Source organism: Monomorium pharaonis, chromosome 6, assembly GCF_013373865.1.
Source record: "Monomorium pharaonis isolate MP-MQ-018 chromosome 6, ASM1337386v2, whole genome shotgun sequence".
NCBI lineage: Eukaryota > Metazoa > Arthropoda > Insecta > Hymenoptera > Formicidae > Monomorium > Monomorium pharaonis.
The window spans coordinates 100,632-120,142 of NC_050472.1; the positions used below are offsets into that span (position 1 = coordinate 100,632).

The 19,511-nt window shown below is 26.8% G+C and overlaps 2 protein-coding genes across 2 annotated transcripts; both read right to left on the reverse strand.

Moving 5' to 3' along the window:
• Positions 1-2,373: 2,373 nt before the first annotated feature.
• Positions 2,374-3,150, reverse strand: LOC118646088. Its single transcript, XM_036288381.1, has one exon. It carries the CDS (start codon positions 3,148-3,150, stop codon positions 2,374-2,376), a length of 777 nt encoding a protein of 258 aa, XP_036144274.1.
• Positions 3,151-11,702: 8,552 nt separating this feature from the next.
• On the reverse strand, positions 11,703-17,410 carry LOC118646089. Its single transcript, XM_036288382.1, has 7 exons — positions 16,785-17,410; positions 16,486-16,688; positions 16,226-16,329; positions 13,135-13,472; positions 12,379-12,489; positions 11,941-12,096; positions 11,703-11,856 (listed from the first exon to the last, which is right to left on the reverse strand). Exons 1-7 carry the CDS (start codon positions 17,259-17,261, stop codon positions 11,806-11,808), a joined length of 1,440 nt encoding a protein of 479 aa, XP_036144275.1. The 5' UTR covers positions 17,262-17,410; the 3' UTR covers positions 11,703-11,805.
• Between the last annotated feature and the right edge of the window lie 2,101 nt (positions 17,411-19,511).

Consider the following 19,511-nt stretch of genomic DNA (forward strand, 5'->3'; position numbering starts at 1 on the left):
AACAAAGTAGCAATTTACTTTTTTGCACATTGTTTCCTTGTATTAAACAACAAATCGGTAAATATGCTAAAATAATAACATATTTTGTTTATTCAAATATACATTATATTAAAAAAATTTTTTTAATAGCAATACAGTTTAGAATTCTTTGTTCGTTTTAGATTTGTAACAAAGTAATAAAAATTTTTTAAACATTACATATTAGACATTTATGTAGGTTATGCTAAATGCTTCTTACTTTCTTATTTTCTTATTTTAATTTATCTTTTCATTGCAACAAAAATTTTGACTTCAATTATATTATCAAATTTATACTTAATTATTCGGAAAACTAACAAATTACCAAAAGAGTATCTTTCCTAAAACAGTAATCATGGAGTATACATAAGCCAATCCACTAATAAGAAATTGAGATGAAAATCCACCATTGTTTTGGGGTACGCAATAATAAAGATATTGACTTTTTAAATTGTACAAATAAGAGCGCGTCGAGGGAAGTGCTCAAGTCGATCGAGTTATAGCACTCTCTGTATCAATCATTGGCAATTCAGAATAAAAGAAATTTTTATTTTATTATATTCACTGTGCAAATGCGATTATAAACAAATCAAATCATTATTGCGCTATAAAGCGACAATTAAGATCATATTTTATTTTGTTTAATTTGAGAATGTTGCGATTCTTACAATCCGCAAAATCTAAAAGATGCATACAACGTGATATTACCATAAATTTTAATGTATAAAAGTGACAATTTTCCGTATTAATAATATTACAAATACATTACTACATTTTACCAATAAGATATATGCATCCGTCTTTAATTTATTTTTAATATTAGAAGAGCGATAGAATATGCCGAATTTAAAGCCTAAAAAATAATTTAAAAATTATATTTTTATTTTAGAATACTTATAAAATAAATTACTAATTCATAGAACATATATCTTACCGACATAAACGAAGGTAAAGATAAGTTAAATTTGTCATATAATGAAAGTTTAATCTCTATGTTATTACTAGCCGTTATCATCAATAAAAATGCACGTTTTATGGATAAATTAAATCGATTCCAATCTTCATTAAATGCTTTATTTGCTATTTCTGAACTCTAAATTTAACACAAAAATACATTATGTAACTTTAATTATATAAAATGCGCTCCATCTCTAAAATATTATGTTCAAAATTTTATATATAATATACATTCTGTATTTAAATAAAATAATCTTATTAATATTCAATTACTAAATATCATAGTTAAAAAAATAAACAGCTATTTTCCAGATAATAATATGTCAGTATTGTTGCTGGCACATTTTGTTGTTTGCATTGTAATGTGTATTGTTATCAAAACTACAGCAACAAAGTATGCATTTAATTATAAATAGCTTTGCCGTCATAATATGACAATTTTAAGTAAGCAAATTTTTTGCAACTTATCAAAAATTTTTAAATCGTTATAATTAAAATTTGCTGCTATTACCATTATGTTAATAATAAATAAGATCATACAGTATTGCCATATTGTCAATAACGCAAGATAATTTTAATAAGCTGTCATCTTATTATTAAGTTGCTGGCAACACACATATACATTATTGCTTTAATGCGAAATCGTTGAAGACGAATATATAAATTACTAACATCATAAACAATCATATAAGATTTGTGCACAGATTTTGCTGAGACGTTCTTTGTTATCTGGGTTTATTTGTATATAAATATTGCAAGTATTAAGACATTTAGTAAAAATTAATCCTCTTTATAAAATTTAAAAATTATTAATAAACTTTTGCTATTGACAATAATAAAAAACGTAATAATTAATCTTACTGCATCTGATAATTTCTGGAAACAAGCACACAATACGTAGAACTGTGTTATTATACCGGATGCATATATTATTGCCATAAATCCTTCTAACAAAGATGAAGATATCTGTGATAAAGATATTTCACATATACATTAATGTTATAATATAACTATAGTAGTAATTTAAAATAATTTAATAGCACTACTTATTATTTATATCAAATAATTATGCGATAATTCTAAATGTGATGTTATAAATTACTTACTAGTTTAATTGCTATAAGACCAAGAAAACAGATACGAAAAACGCTATTCACATATATAAAGAAAATATTTACAGATAGCAGTTTCTTTAACATTGACGTTAAGCTGTAATAAAATGTGTCTATGTCTATAACATTTTATAAAATTTAATCAATTGACATATTATATTATGAAATACCATAGTACGTTACTTGAATGAATACAATTCTTTAGCATTATATAAATAAATCAAAATCTTTTAAGCGGTTTGTTATCTTAGTAAACTTAGTGTTATCTTAGTACTAAAAAGTGTACTTACTTCATAACATCGATATGTTGCCGACATAACTTTTTTATTTCCTTTGCGACGAAAAAATCCATCTTAGAATTATGTTCTCGGCAGCAGGCGTTATCCTGCTGCTCATTACTTCGAAATATTAATACAAGCCTTAAAGAAACGTATTGATACTGTGCCGATACCAATGATATCAAATGTGCTGTATAGACATCCAGGCTGGCCTTTCTTAAAAAAACGTACACGCCGTTGAGTAATATTATCACATTACCTAACAGAAAAACACCGACAGAAAATGGTTCTTTGGAAAAAATAGCTGGTATTTTGTAATCTGTATAGTAAAAAGTACTCTTTTCAAAAATCAACAAAAACGGCATGCACAACCAGGAGAAAGCAATAAATATGCCCGTTACCAAGTAAATCGTGAATGGAATTTTTAATGGCTTTAGATTCATTATTACGATATGTCTCATATTCTCATCTTCAATGCTCAGAGCCTTATTCAATTTTCGTATCAATTCTTTTACTAGTGTGATTTGCGCAAATATTTGAAAGTATTCGAGTAGCATATCGCTCGCATCTATAATGACTGAGCCATTTAAACCATCGCTCATATCTTTCGGTACTAAAAAGTAGGCAGGAACAAACGTAACAATATAAATCAATTCGAGCAACCACACAAAAGCGCTGTGTATTTTCCAGAATAGTGGAAATGACGAATTTTCGGTTATCGGTAATAGATTCCCCGAAAGCAGGTTTAACCAAGTATTTAACGGATTTGTGCTTTGAAAATCCATTGACTCGGAATCACTTTTTATAATATATGTACAGAAATTCTGTAAAATAAAAGTCATAATAATTAAAATTTATATTTTAATCCTGTTTGAAGCATTTTATTTTTAGTTATGTTTAAGCATTTTTATTCCTTACATGTATTAAATGAACTTCAGTAAATATAGACTCATTAAGATTCATTTTGTATAAATTTTGTAATATATTACTTTAGCAAGTATTATTTAAAATTGTCACAAAGCTTGATTAATTAAATCTAATTAGGAATATCTTTTAATAGCCTAAAATTTCTTAAAGACAGTTAATTTAAAATATCACAAGCAAAATTTCAAAACTTTATAAAAATTTTATCGTATTAAACACAATTTCATCAGACAATTCAGAGTCAGCGCTGTTATTATTGTGCAAAATTATTTATTATAAAATAAGATATAATCAATATTACAAGACGTTTCGGTTCAAAGTTTGGCCATCATTAATTTTCCCCGAAAAAGTTAAACAAAATTTTCCGTCACGATGTATAATCTTCATGAGACCCATAATAACATATGAGAATATCCATACAGTTTACAGACTGGATGGTATTGACATGTCATTTGTATTCATAAGGTCTCAAGGGTGATTTACCACTAATAAGAAAAGATGTCCGATTGAGTAAAAATAAATAAATGAATAAATAAGTACATATAAAGTAATCAAACACATAAAATAAATACACAGTTTAAGAGTAAAATTAAAGGTGTATAAAATAAATGTAAATTGTTCTTTAGTCGTTTACGTTAAAAATAAACCAGTTAATTTAATTACAATTGTCCTTGACATATTCTTTTATAGATAATTTATTTTCAATAGTAAATACATGCCAGAGAAATGCACAAATGCACAAATTTATAGACATGTTTCTTACCTTTGTTTCACATTGCTATTGAAACATATGCTGCTTGTTGTACAAAAGAATACGTATGCCTCGCATTTCTATCCATACTTGAAAATTATTAATACACTTCGTACAAATTTGCTCCTTATTATGTCTTTCTGTTTTATTCCATATATTATTCATCGTCACATGTGACAGTATATTTGAATCGGAAATGAGAGAGTTCCGTTCCTTGTAATTATAGAAGTGTGTCCTAGAATTACTGCAGAAACGCATTACGGATAAATTACTGATAATTATAGCGCTTTGATAAACAGCTGTTAAATTAGAAAGATGTCCACTCTCTATACGTATTAATATAAAAGAATTTATAAAGAAATGCCATAAAAATAATAAATGGCAATTTAAAGGAAAAAGGAAATTTCTATTTTATTATATTTACTGTGTAAATGCAGTTATAAATTATCATTGCACTATAAACAATTAAGACCTTGTTTTATTGTGTCTAATCTAAGATTGTTGCAATCCTGAAATGCCTTAGTAAGCCGCAAAATCTAAAAGAGGTATACCGTGATGTTGGCACGCGCAAAGCATTTCAATACGCTAATCTATTCAATAATTCTATTTTCATATGTGCTATTTAACATTTTGCAAAAGAGTTCTGCTTTAGAATAAAATAATATAAAATATGAAATTATGCATTATTTTAAATTTTGTTTTTTATATATTGTATTACAAAAATTTCAAATTTTGAAATTAATTCTCTATTACAATAAAACTTACATTTAACTTTTAGTAATTACCCGGGGTCTATTTGACTCCAACAAATTTTTACATCAATATTATGAATACGAAATTTTCAAATCAAAATAGAGTTATAAGTTAGAGATAAATAAAGTTACGTAATTTTTAGATAGTTTGTATTTTTTAATCAATAATGCCTATAAAATATAGTAGATTTAATATATACATATATTTATGCGCGCGCGCGTGCATGTGTGTGTGTGTGTGCACCGCGTCTGCACCGCGTTTCCCAGCGCATTTTTGGACAAAATTATTAATTATTGTAATTAAACAAATAATAAATATAATTAAATTATATTCATCATTTATATTATAATTCATCATTTATATTATAATTAAATTATAAATATAATTCAATATAGGATTTAAAAAATTAAGAATTCAGCTTTCCAATAATATCGTAAAATAATTTTGAAAAAACTAAATTATATAGGTTTATTTGAGGTGTAAATCTTATAAGAAAAGTATGTAAAATCATTTTTTATCGATAAAAATAAAAAAAAGGATTGTTCTGAAATTTTATATATATCTTATTGTTAGTTAAATACAGCTGTATCAAATAACATTAATATTCGAAGTGTCGGACAAAGTGCATATAATTACAATAAAAGTGTGCTGCATTACCTGCCCTCATACGTCCCATAACTCGCAAAACATCAGTGTGCTTCCAGCTGTCATTTGAAGTAGACGTTCCAAAATACGGTGTCTGTGTGTGATTAAAAGTTTTTTGTAATTTTGGGCAATTATTTTTCTGCCAGTTTTGTGCTCCAAACACCTCAAAAGTAATAAGTAATATTGCGATTCTCACAAATGTTGTTTCTACTGCGTTTCTCATTATGATTTCTGAATATTTAAAATGCAAAGATTAAAAATAAATAAAGGGGACGAAAGAAAATAGAGAAACAGAACTTTGAAAAAGATAGGAGATATATTTATATACAATAAGGACAATGGTTACATAATTGCGGAAAGAAATTAAAACTTAAAGATATGCATCAAGTAATAAATCCATGTCACTTTGTTCAATCCTTGTTTTAATGTTTAATGTGTAGCATTTTAGAGATAATCATACCAAAATCTTAGATAACAAACCATCCTACAAATGTCTTCAGCTTTAAAACGACATTCAACGTTCTATCAATAATAAAATTTCAGAAATATTAAAAATTAATATATTCTTTTTGTTGATTAAAAGTCATTAGTTATTTTAAATGATAAAATATATATAATTTACAATTACATATACAACATTAAATTATAATATAAGTACAATTTTTTTTTTTTAAAGATATACAATGAAACTCTTTCTGCGACGCCCGTTTTCTTGCTTGGCTTACTTTGTATTGTTAAAGTAAAATATCAGCTATTTAACAATTAAAGAAGATGTATCGTAATTAACATTATAACAGTTACAGTTGTAATATTTTGATAAATAATTACGAAAAATAAACAAAAAATAATTTTAAAATTAAATAAGTTAGTATTAAAGTTTAAGCAAAAATTAAAGTTCAATTGCTCGTACATAGTGCAAATATTTAAAATTTTTTATAAATTTTTTATATATAGAAGTAGAGTTTAAAGTATTACATATCTAGAATTTAGAATATCTATTAAAAGATTAATTGAGTATTACAATTTAGTGAGTAAAATTTTTTATTTTAAATATATAAGTAAGCATAAATACTTGTACAATTAGATTTAAAAATTTCTAACACTGCTTCTGCGTTTTATCCAAAAATCTACAAGTGTGAAGACAATCTCTGTAATCAATAACGTTAGAAAAAAAATTTATTAACAATCGAGGTCAGGAAGGCATTCCGTTATCTTAAAATATCCGCGCAAACATACGAATGTCTAAAGGCCAATAATGTTAAGAAAAAATAATTTTAAAATCGAATCCTAGAAGGATTTTGTTTTATTTCGAAGTATTGCTAATATTTATGAGCTTAACTTATTTTTGCGTTAAAAAATGTAAAATTATTTCAAGCACACTTCATGTGTTGAATTATATTATATTAAATATTTTTAAAGTTAAATGACGCGTATGAAGCACTCCCAACAATATTACGTTCTAATTGCAATAAAATCTACATTTACTACATTAGTATTTACTTATTACCTATTTAAAATGTTATTCAATTGTCAAGCTTGATGTATTACATATCGTAATATTTTTTTTTACTAAGATTTTTTTACTAATTATATATATTAGATAAACAGATGTTAGCTTTCCCTCAGAATTATGTATGTATGTACATATATAGATCTTTATATTTTATTTATATAATGAAAATTAAATACTCACTTTTACATAAAATTTTTGCAGCAACTTTCTAACTAGTTTTTTAATAGCAAAAGAGCGATTGAATACGATGATTTAAAATCTAAAATACACAAAAAATTATAATATATATTTTAAAATATTTTTTAATAAAATATAAAAAGAATACTAAATACTAGAATAAATAAACTAATGACACATGAAACATGTATAAAACTCACTGCCATGAATGAAGACAGGGAAAGATTGTACTTTGCAAACGTTGATAGTTTAATTTCTAAATTATTTGCCATTATCATAAACAGAAATATACGTTTTATGTACGCTCCGTATTGGTACCATCTTTCGTGAAATGACAGAATCCGTTATTTCAATACTCTAAATTAGAAAAATATTTATTGATAACATTTTTATTAAATACAAACATTTTCCAATTTAACAGGAAAATTTCTAATATATGTGTATATATATATATATATATATATATATATATATGTGTGTATATATATTATATATATATGTATACATATATATAAAAGTATGTATTTCTACCGCATCTAATAGCTGTTGCACACAATGACATATTATGTAGAGCTGCACTACCCCGCCAGATGCATACGTAATATGCAGAAACACTTCCACAAAGTTACCGATGGTATCTAAAATTTCTCGAAACATAGACCGCATATTATATTAATTGATAACATACAATAATTATGCTGCCTTCAGATCTAGCAAACACTGCTAGAGTAATTAATATTATATATTGTTACTCACTGAAATCATCATGATAGCGATGCCACAAAATCGAAAACACTAATTACATATATGAAAACTGATATTTAAAGACAATAATTTTCTTAGCATTATCATTATGCTGAAATAAAAATCACCACATACAATTTAAGATATTAATTATTAAAAGATAAGTTAAAAATTATTATTGTAAATATTATTTCTTAATATATTATTGCAGATAATTATAATAACATATTGAATATTACAACAAATGTTTTAAATACTGCTATAATTTAATAACTATTACATACTTTTTAATTTCATAACATTGAATATATAAACCAAACTCGCTACAAATAGATTTAATTCAAACTTAAAATCTTTGACATTCAGAAATTTTTTAGAAATTTTAATTAATAAATTACTGAATAACCCATATTATGATGTCGACATAAGCTTTATATTTTTTTTCAATATAATAATCTCTCTTAGGATGACATTTTTTGTTCAGATTCGTCCCTGATCATTCGAAAGCGACTTATCTTGAAATATCATCGATAATTTTAATGCGTAGTATTTATATTGTGCCGTTGTCAGCAACGTCATATTTATTATGTAACTATCCACGCTGACTTTCTTTGTAAAAATATACACGTGCTAATCATTTATGATGACACTTCCCAACACAAAGATACTGGTCGTGCATGGTTCTTTGGTGTATGCCACTGGCATCCTGTAATCTACATAGAAAAAAGAATTTCTTTGAAAGATTAATATTAATGATGTACCACTCCATAATATTATGGACATTACACCGGCCCGACCAATAAAACTTAAGGGCATTTTCCACAGACTTTATAGTCGTTTGTAACTATACTTCTCATCAACTCATCATCCATGCGCAGACTCCAGAATATATTTAGGTTCTGAATTAATTGTTGCACCAGTCCCCTGCATGTGTGAATTCGTATAACTGTAGTGATCATTTCCATAAAAACCACTAGACCGAACTAAACCGTCTTTCAAAACTTCTCTATCGGCACAAAAATACATCAAGCACTAGTACGCATGTTTCGAGTATTGTGAGTAACCATACCAGAAGGCTGTATATTTTCCAAAATATCGAAAACGAAGAAGAATCGGCGGTCATTGGAAATAAATACCTGACACCATGTTCAGCCACACATTTATGGGATTTTACGTTTTGAAAATCCATGTTATTGATGTCGCTATTTCACAGCAAGTCAAAAAACCAAAAACCAAAGTAAATATTTGAAATAAAATAATTGAGTTTGATAAAACAATTCTATTAACTTCTAATTTAATTTACAATGCAAATAAAATTTTAATCACCGTCTGGAAATTTTTAAAACTTTATATAGAATGCTTGATTATAAATTTTAGCAAATTGTTTACCATTAAATAAGTAATTTAAAAGGAAAAACAATATACTTAAATTAATAAGATTTTGCTTGAAACAAATGTTTCTTTATAACTATTAGCAAGAACACATGTCATTACAAGAACACATATACACTTTATAAATCAACATATAGTGTGAGAGAAAGAGAATGTATCTTTACATTTCTATTTATCTTTATTTATTCATATTCCCTTCAATATCTAGAAGATGACATATGACATTTCCACCTGGATTATAATTGCTCACAGAATTTAAGCAGTATATATTATTCTTCTTCAATTACTGTTTCTCTTTGTCTTCCATAAATATATCATGGTATACGACGATAAGCAACAATCTTCTGTCGCAAGAATATCCAAGAATATTTTCAAGTAATCATTATCTACAACTTCAAACTACTTGGTACGCATAATTTAGAAAGTGTCTTCTTTCATTATACTACCGTAGACAGTAACGGAATAGTTTACAAATAATTGGTACGATTCTTTAAAGCAGCTTAGACATTTCATTCAGAGATAGAATTTCACGGAAGCAATCGTGACATTCGCACTTTGTAATTAGCACTAGACTGTATAGCACTCATTATCTTATTGCTCGACACTGAACATTGCTGCATTGCAAAAGCCAGAAAAGTCGTAGTATCGAATGATATCTTACTCGTATATCATCGACGAAAAATTAATCTATTTGTACATATATATGTGTGAAAATAATTTAAAGTACCAATTGTATATTATAAACTATAAATTATTTTGCAAAATGGTTTTAACAGAGTAGCAGAGAAATTGACTTTTTTTTAGTGTTGCATTCTGTTTCCTCGTATTAAACAGCGAGTCGGTAAATATGCTAAAATAATAATATATTTATTTTTATTCAAATATACTGTATTATTTTTAAAAAGTTTTAAATATAGTGATAGTTTAATTCTTCGTTCATTTTAGATTTGTATTAAAATAATAAATTTTTTTTCAAAATTGTATATTAGACATTTATGTATGTTATCCTAAATGCTTAATTTTTACTTCCTTATTTTATTTTATCTTTTTATTGCAACAAACATTTTATTAATTTTAATTATATTATAAAGTTTATACATAATTATTTGGAAAACTGACAAATCAGCAAAAGTATCTTTGTCAAAACAGTAATTATGGAGCATGCATAAGCATGCATTAAATGGAAGCACAATCTTTGTTCATGGAGGATGAACTTTATATATATATATATATATATATATATATATATATATATATATATATAATACAAATATATAAAAAACTGTAATATGTATTATTAAATTTTTAATTAAAAAAGCATTAATAATAATATTAATAATATTAATTTTATTAACGGTTATTTAAACTGTAATCAATTTCAAGCACTTTGTAATAAATAATCGCTACTTTATTATTCTCAATGCTATTATTAATGTTGTAACAATTACAGTATGTATCTGCATCAGTTACAAATACATCCACGGTCATTTCTATTTAATCACCAACATCTATATAGGGTAAACTCGGGTAAGATGGCCATAGTTTTTTTAAATGCAAAAAACATACTTTTAATTTTATTATTTTTTAATAGCGTTTAGTATATTACTTCACTGAAGCTTTAAGTATGTAAAACTATCGACATTAAAGAGAAAATACTTAATAAAAATTTTTTATTATCAAAATATTGAAATATGAACATTGGCCATTTTTCACAACTTTTATGGAAAAGATGGCCACAGTATTATAGAACAGTTGGCTATACATTTTTTATGTACTTAACATTTAAAGAATAATAGAAAAACTTATAATTTTACATATTTAGTTTTATTGCCACATATTATCACATATTAATTTTGTTTTTAAACATTTTTCATATTAAATGTTCACACAAGTTAGGACCAATTTAATTCATTGTCATTACTAAAAAAAAAAACATATGTGAAATTAAAATATTAGGTGCATAACTTAATTCGCATTTTTTAATAAAATATATATATAAACACTTACCCCGAAATGTCATGGGCTGTCTTGCCCAACTGCGAGAGAAAGAGAAAGATAATCATAGTATTTATAAAAAATAGAAAAGAAAATAAAAAATATAATTACACATTACAATTTACATATTTTTGTTACGTGGGTAACGTTCATTGCAACAGCACAACTGTAATTTATTCGACATTGTGGCAATTTCTAATAAACACGTGAAAAACTTCGCAGGCAGTCAAAAATAAAAACGTGATGTAACATCCACAATATCATTATTTCGAATAGTATACGCACATAAATTAGAGTAAATATAGATTATCTTTGAAAATAATTATGAGAACACATTGTTTAGCAATTATTAAAGAAATTATAGCCATTGGCCATCTTTCCCGTATGGTCATCATACCCTAACTTACCCTAGTCACAATTTTCAGATATTTTGTTGATCTGAGTCAACTTTACCAAACCAAAATAAATTCACAAGATTATTAATTTTTGTTATTAGTTTGGAAGTAACAATTATAACTACTGTAAGTAGAACGTTTCCGTCACTTTTTAATTCATTCTTAAAAACAGAAGAGCGATCGAGTACGACTGATTTAAAATCTAAAAGAAATTTGGAAAATATATTAAATTCAAAATATCATAGCGTTACTATGTGTGAGAAATCAAAAGTATACAAAATCTTACCTTCATAAACGAGGACAAGGAAAGATTGAAATTTTCAAAAGCCGCAATTTTACATTCTAAACTGTTAGCCATAATTATCAACATAAATATACATTTTGTCGATGGTTGAAGTAAATACCACTTTTCGTGAAAAGCTTTATCCGTTACTTCCGTACTCTATATTTCTCATAATAAAAACAATAACAAAAATGTAATAGAGTTATTATTAAACAATATCAAACATAATGTCAATCACATTTGTAACTCATAAAAAAGTTGAGTATTAATTTTTTGAAATTAATAATTATGTTATTATTAGAATTATTAAAGCATGAGTAATTAATGATAATGTACTATTATAAATAATCAATTTTATAATAATCCAGAAAATTTTTAATTTTATAGAAATTATAAATTAAAATAAAACTAATACAAACAATAAATTGTTATAAAATTTACCGCATCTAATAATTGTTGCACACAGGAGCACGTAATATAAAGTTGCATTATCGCACCTGTCGTATACATAACAATCGAAATCGCTTCCCAGAACGTTGTTACTGCTGCTATCTAAATTGAAAAAGATATATTGGTTAATAAATTATAATAATAAATTTTTCTTATAATTTAAATTACTTATATACCTTTTTGGGGATTAATTTTTATAAAAAAGAAAGCTAAAAAGAACAATTAGCAGTAACAAACTTATTACTTACGTTGCTCGCCATAATACCAATAAAGCAGAATCTAAGATACTAGTTAAATAAAATAAACTAAAGTTTAAAGACAGCAATTGTTTTAACAAAGACGATATACTGAAAGAAAACACAATTATATCTGTAAAATACCATAAAAATTACATATAGTTAAATTATAAATATGAATATATAAATTTCTCACAAAGTGAACATGAAATATAATTCAAGCAAATAACTTATAATGCTTGTAACTTATAAACTAATTTGTCACATTAATGAATTATTATGTTATTTGTATTCTATCTACACTAATCTACAGAGTTAGAAAGCGGTGCAACTGAATTTTGAGTTACTTACTATATCATGTCGTTGTGATGTCGACATAGTACTTTTATTTCCTCTTCTTTTTTTCGATTTAACCTATATTTTCTTGAAAATCGTCACCTTTATTTTCTTCTTGAAATATTATCGCTATTTTCAGCGCAAAGTATCGATATTGGGCGGTTATCATCAAAACCAGATGCATCATGTACACATCTACACTGGCTTTCTTTAAGAACATATTTGTCATGCTGATAGTTAGGAATAAACTTCCTAGTAAAAAGATGCTCAATGAAAATGATTGTTTGGAAAAAACAACAGGTGCTCTGTAGTCTTCGTAATAGAACTGATTCCTCTCGAAGATCAGCAGTAATGGCATACAACTCCAAGTAAAAGTTGACATTGCGCCGGTGACCCAATAAATATTTAATGGAACCTTTATCGGCTCCAAAGTTACCGTCACAATATTCTTCATAGTTTCATCGGCAGTATATAGAATCTGATTCAGTTTTGAATTAACAGATATATCAAGTCCTTATGAATATAAATTCGCATGATCATAAACAATACTTCTATTAAAACTACAAAGGTGATTATAGTGTCACTTATAATCTTTTCCAGTGACACATTCGAGATACATCCAAGTATTAGCACGATTCCTAGAATAATTTGAAGTAGCCATGTAAAAGCACTATATATCTTCCAGAAGAATGGAAAAGGCGAATCGTTACTGATTGGTAACAGATTGCCCGAAAGCAAGTTTAGCTTAACATTTAAGGAATTCACGTTTTGGAAGTCCATGCTTATGTTGATATCATCAATAAGAATTGTGTAACTTTGTATCTTATGTTAGTTCACTTCGGTTTTCTTGTAGTACTATGTAGTGCAAATATCACCTTCCAAGAAAATATACTTTTCTATCGAATATCAGAAATAATTCACGAATCATTGTCGACCTTCGGCATTTCGTTATTCCTTTTGAATTTTTGCTCGATAGGATCTGGACTTGCATTAATGTCATACGTCGTATGAGAGGCAATATCATTTTATTCTTTTCACTATGATTAATAGTGTTTTGTCCTATGATTAGTGTATGTCGGAACTTCAAATATCAAAACATAACTTCTGAATAAATAACGACTTGAAAAAGTCGTCTCTCAGCCTCTGTTAAGAATAAACGCAGGGTTTGACAAGTAAATGTTGCGACGTCAAGAAATACAGATATTGAATGTACAGGACTACAAATTATTGCCTCTATCACAAGAATAAGTACGAACAGTGACTTTCTTCTAACTATCCGCGTTCACACAGCAATGATTATCTTATAGTACTTTCTTATTCCGCGCATGGCTTCATCGCAAGACTGTGAATTGCGAAGAAGTCGCAGTATCTGTTGTTAATGCTGTTTAATACGTATTTTGTCGTTAGAAAACGACTAAAATAATTCTTAGAGCAAATTGTATATAAAACTGTGTCAGTAATGCTAACAAATCTGCAGCGTGTTCGCGGTGTATTTCACAATATTAAAATATGTTTTACTATGTGGTATTAAAATAAATACCTATTTTCTCTAACAATATTACACTGCTGTTAATGATAAACTTGTAAAATTACGCAATTAAAATTATAAAACTAATAATGTAATTTTTATCATGTAAACAGTATAAATATTATAATATAAGCAAAACAATTTGTGGATAACTTAAATATTTATTTCTCTTCAACATTTGATATTAAGTATGAAGAACCGTGGTAAAGATATAAAAATTTCGTAGTTGATTAAATTTTTATTTTTACTCTATACCTGAGTATACACTTATATATATAAAATATATACATTTATAAATTATATACATAATATTTGGATTACTACTTAATTATTAATTTTAATTAAATTCTGCTGTTCTTTAGAACTAAAACAAAACATATATCATTTAGTACCAATATAAATTGTTTGCCACATATAAGCGTTTATAAAGTGTCATTGAAGATTAAAAAAGCACAAAATATAACAGATATAACAAAAATATTTGCACCAAACAGGAGAATCATACCTCGTAAGTTTTTACTTTATTCTTAAAAACAGAAGAGCAAACGAATATGACTGATTCAAAATCTGTAAGAAACAAGAGAAAATTTGGAAAAAAGTAAGCGCTAATAATATTAATATTATATGTAAAGATCAAAATAATAAGGCTCGGTAATACACTGCAAATAATAATATAAAAAGGGTCAATAAACGAGCTAATTCAAATAATATAAGAATGTTTGTACTTTATTAAAAAGACATTAATAAGTAAAAATAATTTGTCTAATAGAAATTATACGAAATAAAATAATTACTAGCTTTCAAAATATTCTGAGTCAATAAATAACCTTATTCAAAATAATATGTGTTTGTACTTTATTGAAAAGACATTAATGAGTAAAAGTAAACTTGTCTAATAAAAATTGTACTCATTAATGCCTTTTTAATAAAGTACAAACACTCTTATATATTATTTTGAATCAGCTCATTTATTGACCCTTCTTATATTATTATTTGATTAATATATATTAACTACAATGTAAATAATTTTAAAACATTGAGAAAATAATTTATATGATTGATGTCGTCATACGTGTTCAATATAAGTAATATATTAAGTCTTACCGTCATGAGTGAAGGCAAAGACAGATTAAACTTATCAGAAACTGAAAGTTTACATCCTAAATTATTAGTTATTATCATCATTCTGAACATATGTTTTAATGATGATTCATACTGATACCATTCTTCATGGAATGCCTTGTCTGTTATTTCTACGCTCTAAAGTGTATACAAAATAATACATAAAATTGATTTTATGCATTTTAATTCATGTTAAATTTCAAAATAGAATTTTGTTTATCTTATAGATAATGTATATATTAATATATCGTGAAGATAATATTAATGTGTGTATGTGTATGTGTAGATATAATATTTTTTATCAAATCAATAATGTAGAATCAGTAGAGCATATTGTTAACAAAATTTCGCATGTAATTTTTTTAATAAAAATCGTAATCGTGTAATCGTGAAAATATATTTCAACAAAGCTTACCGCGTCTAATAATTGATTACGCGCATAAACATAAAATATAAAGCTCAACTAGAGCACCAGATATATACATAACAATCATAATTCCTTCTAGAAAATCCATCGATAATATCTAGATTACATACATATCGTTATAGTATCATAAATCTACCTTCAATCATGTATAACTAGAAAATGTTAATACCGTTATCAAATATTACTCACTGCACTTATCAGCATGACATCGAGAAAAACAAAGAATAAAAACATTTGTCAAATATATTAGACTCATATTTAAAGATAGCAATTTCTTTAGCATTAAAGTTATTCTGAAAAGAAGAAACAATACGATATTAATCAAATAAACATTGGAAATGGAAAACTTAGGGAAAAATATTTTTAAACGACAAGAAAATTAATTTGAAGAAAAATAGCAAATGAATAAAATATCTCACGAAATAAGCAGATACTCACTAACTACTTACCGTACTATAGCATTGTGATGTCGACATAATGCCTTCAGTTTCAGAATCGCCAATGAATTTACATTAGAATATTCCTTTTCGAATTCATCGTGTTGACTCTGTAGAATATTTTCTCGAAATATCGTTGCGAGCTTCACCGCGATGTAGCGATATTGTGCTGTTACTAGTAATACTAGATTTATCATGTAGACGTTCAAAGCAACCTTTTTTATAAATATACACGCTAGCAATAGTCACGATACAATTTCCCAATAGAAAGATTTCTATCGAGAATGGTGCTTCGAGAGAACTATTGGTACCCTATAATCCTCATAGAAAAAATATTTCTTCTTCAAAATCGACGCAAAAGATATACAGCACCACATTGCAAGAGATATAGTCCCAGCTATGCAATAAAATTTGAGAGGAACATCTACCGGTCTTAAGGTCGAATCCACGATAAACTTCATTGTCTTATCCCCAACGCGCAGAATTTCATTTAGTTTTTGAATCAGTTGAGTTACAAGATCTCTGTGCACATGCATTTGTCTTAATAAAAAAAACACTTCTATGATAACCACCATGCCGACCGTTCCATCCCGCAAAGCTTTATCTATTGGCACGTATAAGATTCCGGGAATTATTGCGCTAATATAAATTGTTTCGATCAGCCATATAACGGCGCTGTATATTCTCCACGCTACAGGGAACGGAGAATCGTTGCTAGTCATCGGTAACAGGTTACCCGAGACTCTGTTTAATCGAACGTTCAGGGAATTTCTGTTTTGAAAGTCCATATTCTGTAAAATGCACTTTCGTGACAAATGGAAAATATACAAAATGTAACTTAAAAATATTCTTTCTTTAACCTTTAGTATAAGCAGCCACTTTTAAAAGTGTATTAGATATATCTAGATATATATTTATATATATTTCTGTTCGACATTTTCATTATCGCACACATATCTGCTCTTTTCGTCAAAAGAAAATACAGGATCTTTTATTATTATTCGTAATTAAACGTTATTCTTAGATATCTATTCCTCTTGAATTTCTACTTCTTTGTAGTATGTACTACAGTAGACATTGTCATTGAGGGAACATTATTTCTCTTTCACCCCAGTTTGTGAACGTTCATTCTGATGACTATAGAAACATTACAAATTAAATATCGTCAACAGAAGAAGCTTTTCCAGTTTATTGTAAAGAAATAGAGAAATCCATGATATCCACACTCGACAATGTTTGACAAATTTGAAATATGTCACATTTTCATTTTCTACAGGAGATGGAAGGCGACTCCCAGTTACTCTGTAATTACTCTAGGACTAGGGAGCGATTATCTTATGGTTCACTGCGGAGGTGCTCATCGTAAAGGAAGAGGCAAATGAAGTCAGTATCTGATGTTGTCTGGTACACATTTCTTCAGAGCGGCAACTGAAAATTAATCTGCAAAATGTTATAAACATCGAACGTTTCATAAAATGCTTGGCGAAGGATGCTTGCTTATAAACAGAACAAGAACTATAATGTGAGTTTTTCCTATCACACACCTTAGCTGTAGAAAAATTAACTAGAAAATTTTAATCAATTATTTATTTTAAATGGACAGGCAATTACATAATTTGATTTACAATAAGTTAAATCAAGTGTATATAGTTTTTTTTACAATTAATATAGTGTTCTAGAAAACCAACATTTTTAACATGTTAAAGCAAATTTTTTCTAACTTAGAAAGTACTATTGAGTTGTTCTACATTAATAACACAAAAAGATACAAGAATATAAAATGTCATAATATAGTTTAATTCTGTTGAAGAACTGACGAAAAATAATATAATAATCTTCCGGTTGTATGTTAACAATAAAAATTTAATTTTTTGTTAGTATTATTATTTGAATTATATATATTTGAAATATGTATTTTTTTATACGTACGTATTATATAATAAGAGAATGCTAAACTGCCCGTCAAATTTGATCGAAGTCAATAATGTAGAGTCATTCGTTATCCTTGTTCATAAAAATATTCGCTTCAAAATAAAAATTATGTAGCTTATACGTACAAATGAATGGTATCCCTCAGTTCAGAATACATTAAGGACTAAAACTATTTATATATTTATAATATTTGTCAAATTACGATTAAAAGCCGTAAAAAAGTTATTTGTGTGATCAAATTTTATTCATCTAAGTGCTTTTACTACAGATTTCTAAAAATTTGATCGCACACAAGTAACTTTTTTTACCTCTGTTATTATAATTTGATGAATATAGTCTTATTCCTCAATCTCTGAACTGAGAGATACCATTCATTTGTACGTATAAGCTATATTATTAGAAATAGTATTTCTAATAATTAAATACCAGTTTTTATACTGCATTTACGAAGAGTAGATTTACGCATTTACGACGAAACAGAAAAGAAAGATATTACTCAAGTAAATTATATTCATATTCAAAGCTAAAATTTTTTCAATATTAACATTGTGCTAAAAAAGAAACATATATTAAATAATCACTCTAAACTAAAAGAATCACTAAACTAAAAAAAAAAATTACCAAATGACTAATTTATGATATCTAGTTATGATGTCGATAATAATTCTCATCTCTTTTCTTTGCCAATAAATCTGTGGAATAATATTCTTTTCGGAATTTATACTTTTCATTTTGTGAAGTTGAAGTATCATTTCGAAGTATAGTTGCAAGTTTCACTGCGACGTACGATACTATGCTGTTCGTATTAATACAAGATTTATCATATAAGCATCTATGGCAATTTTTTTAAGAAATGTACAAGCGCTAGAAAGAGCTTCGAAAAAATTGCCTAGCACAAAAACTTTTGTCGAAAATGACGGTTTCGAGAAAGCTGCCGTTATTCCAAAATCTGTATAGAGAAAAGATTTCTTTTTGAAGATTAATACGACCGGCGTACAACACCAACACAATTACAAACGGTCCCAGCTATGCAGTAAAGCAGAGCCTTTAATGGCTTCAGAGTTGAATGCACGATGTTCTTGATACTCTCATCCTCAGAGTGCAGA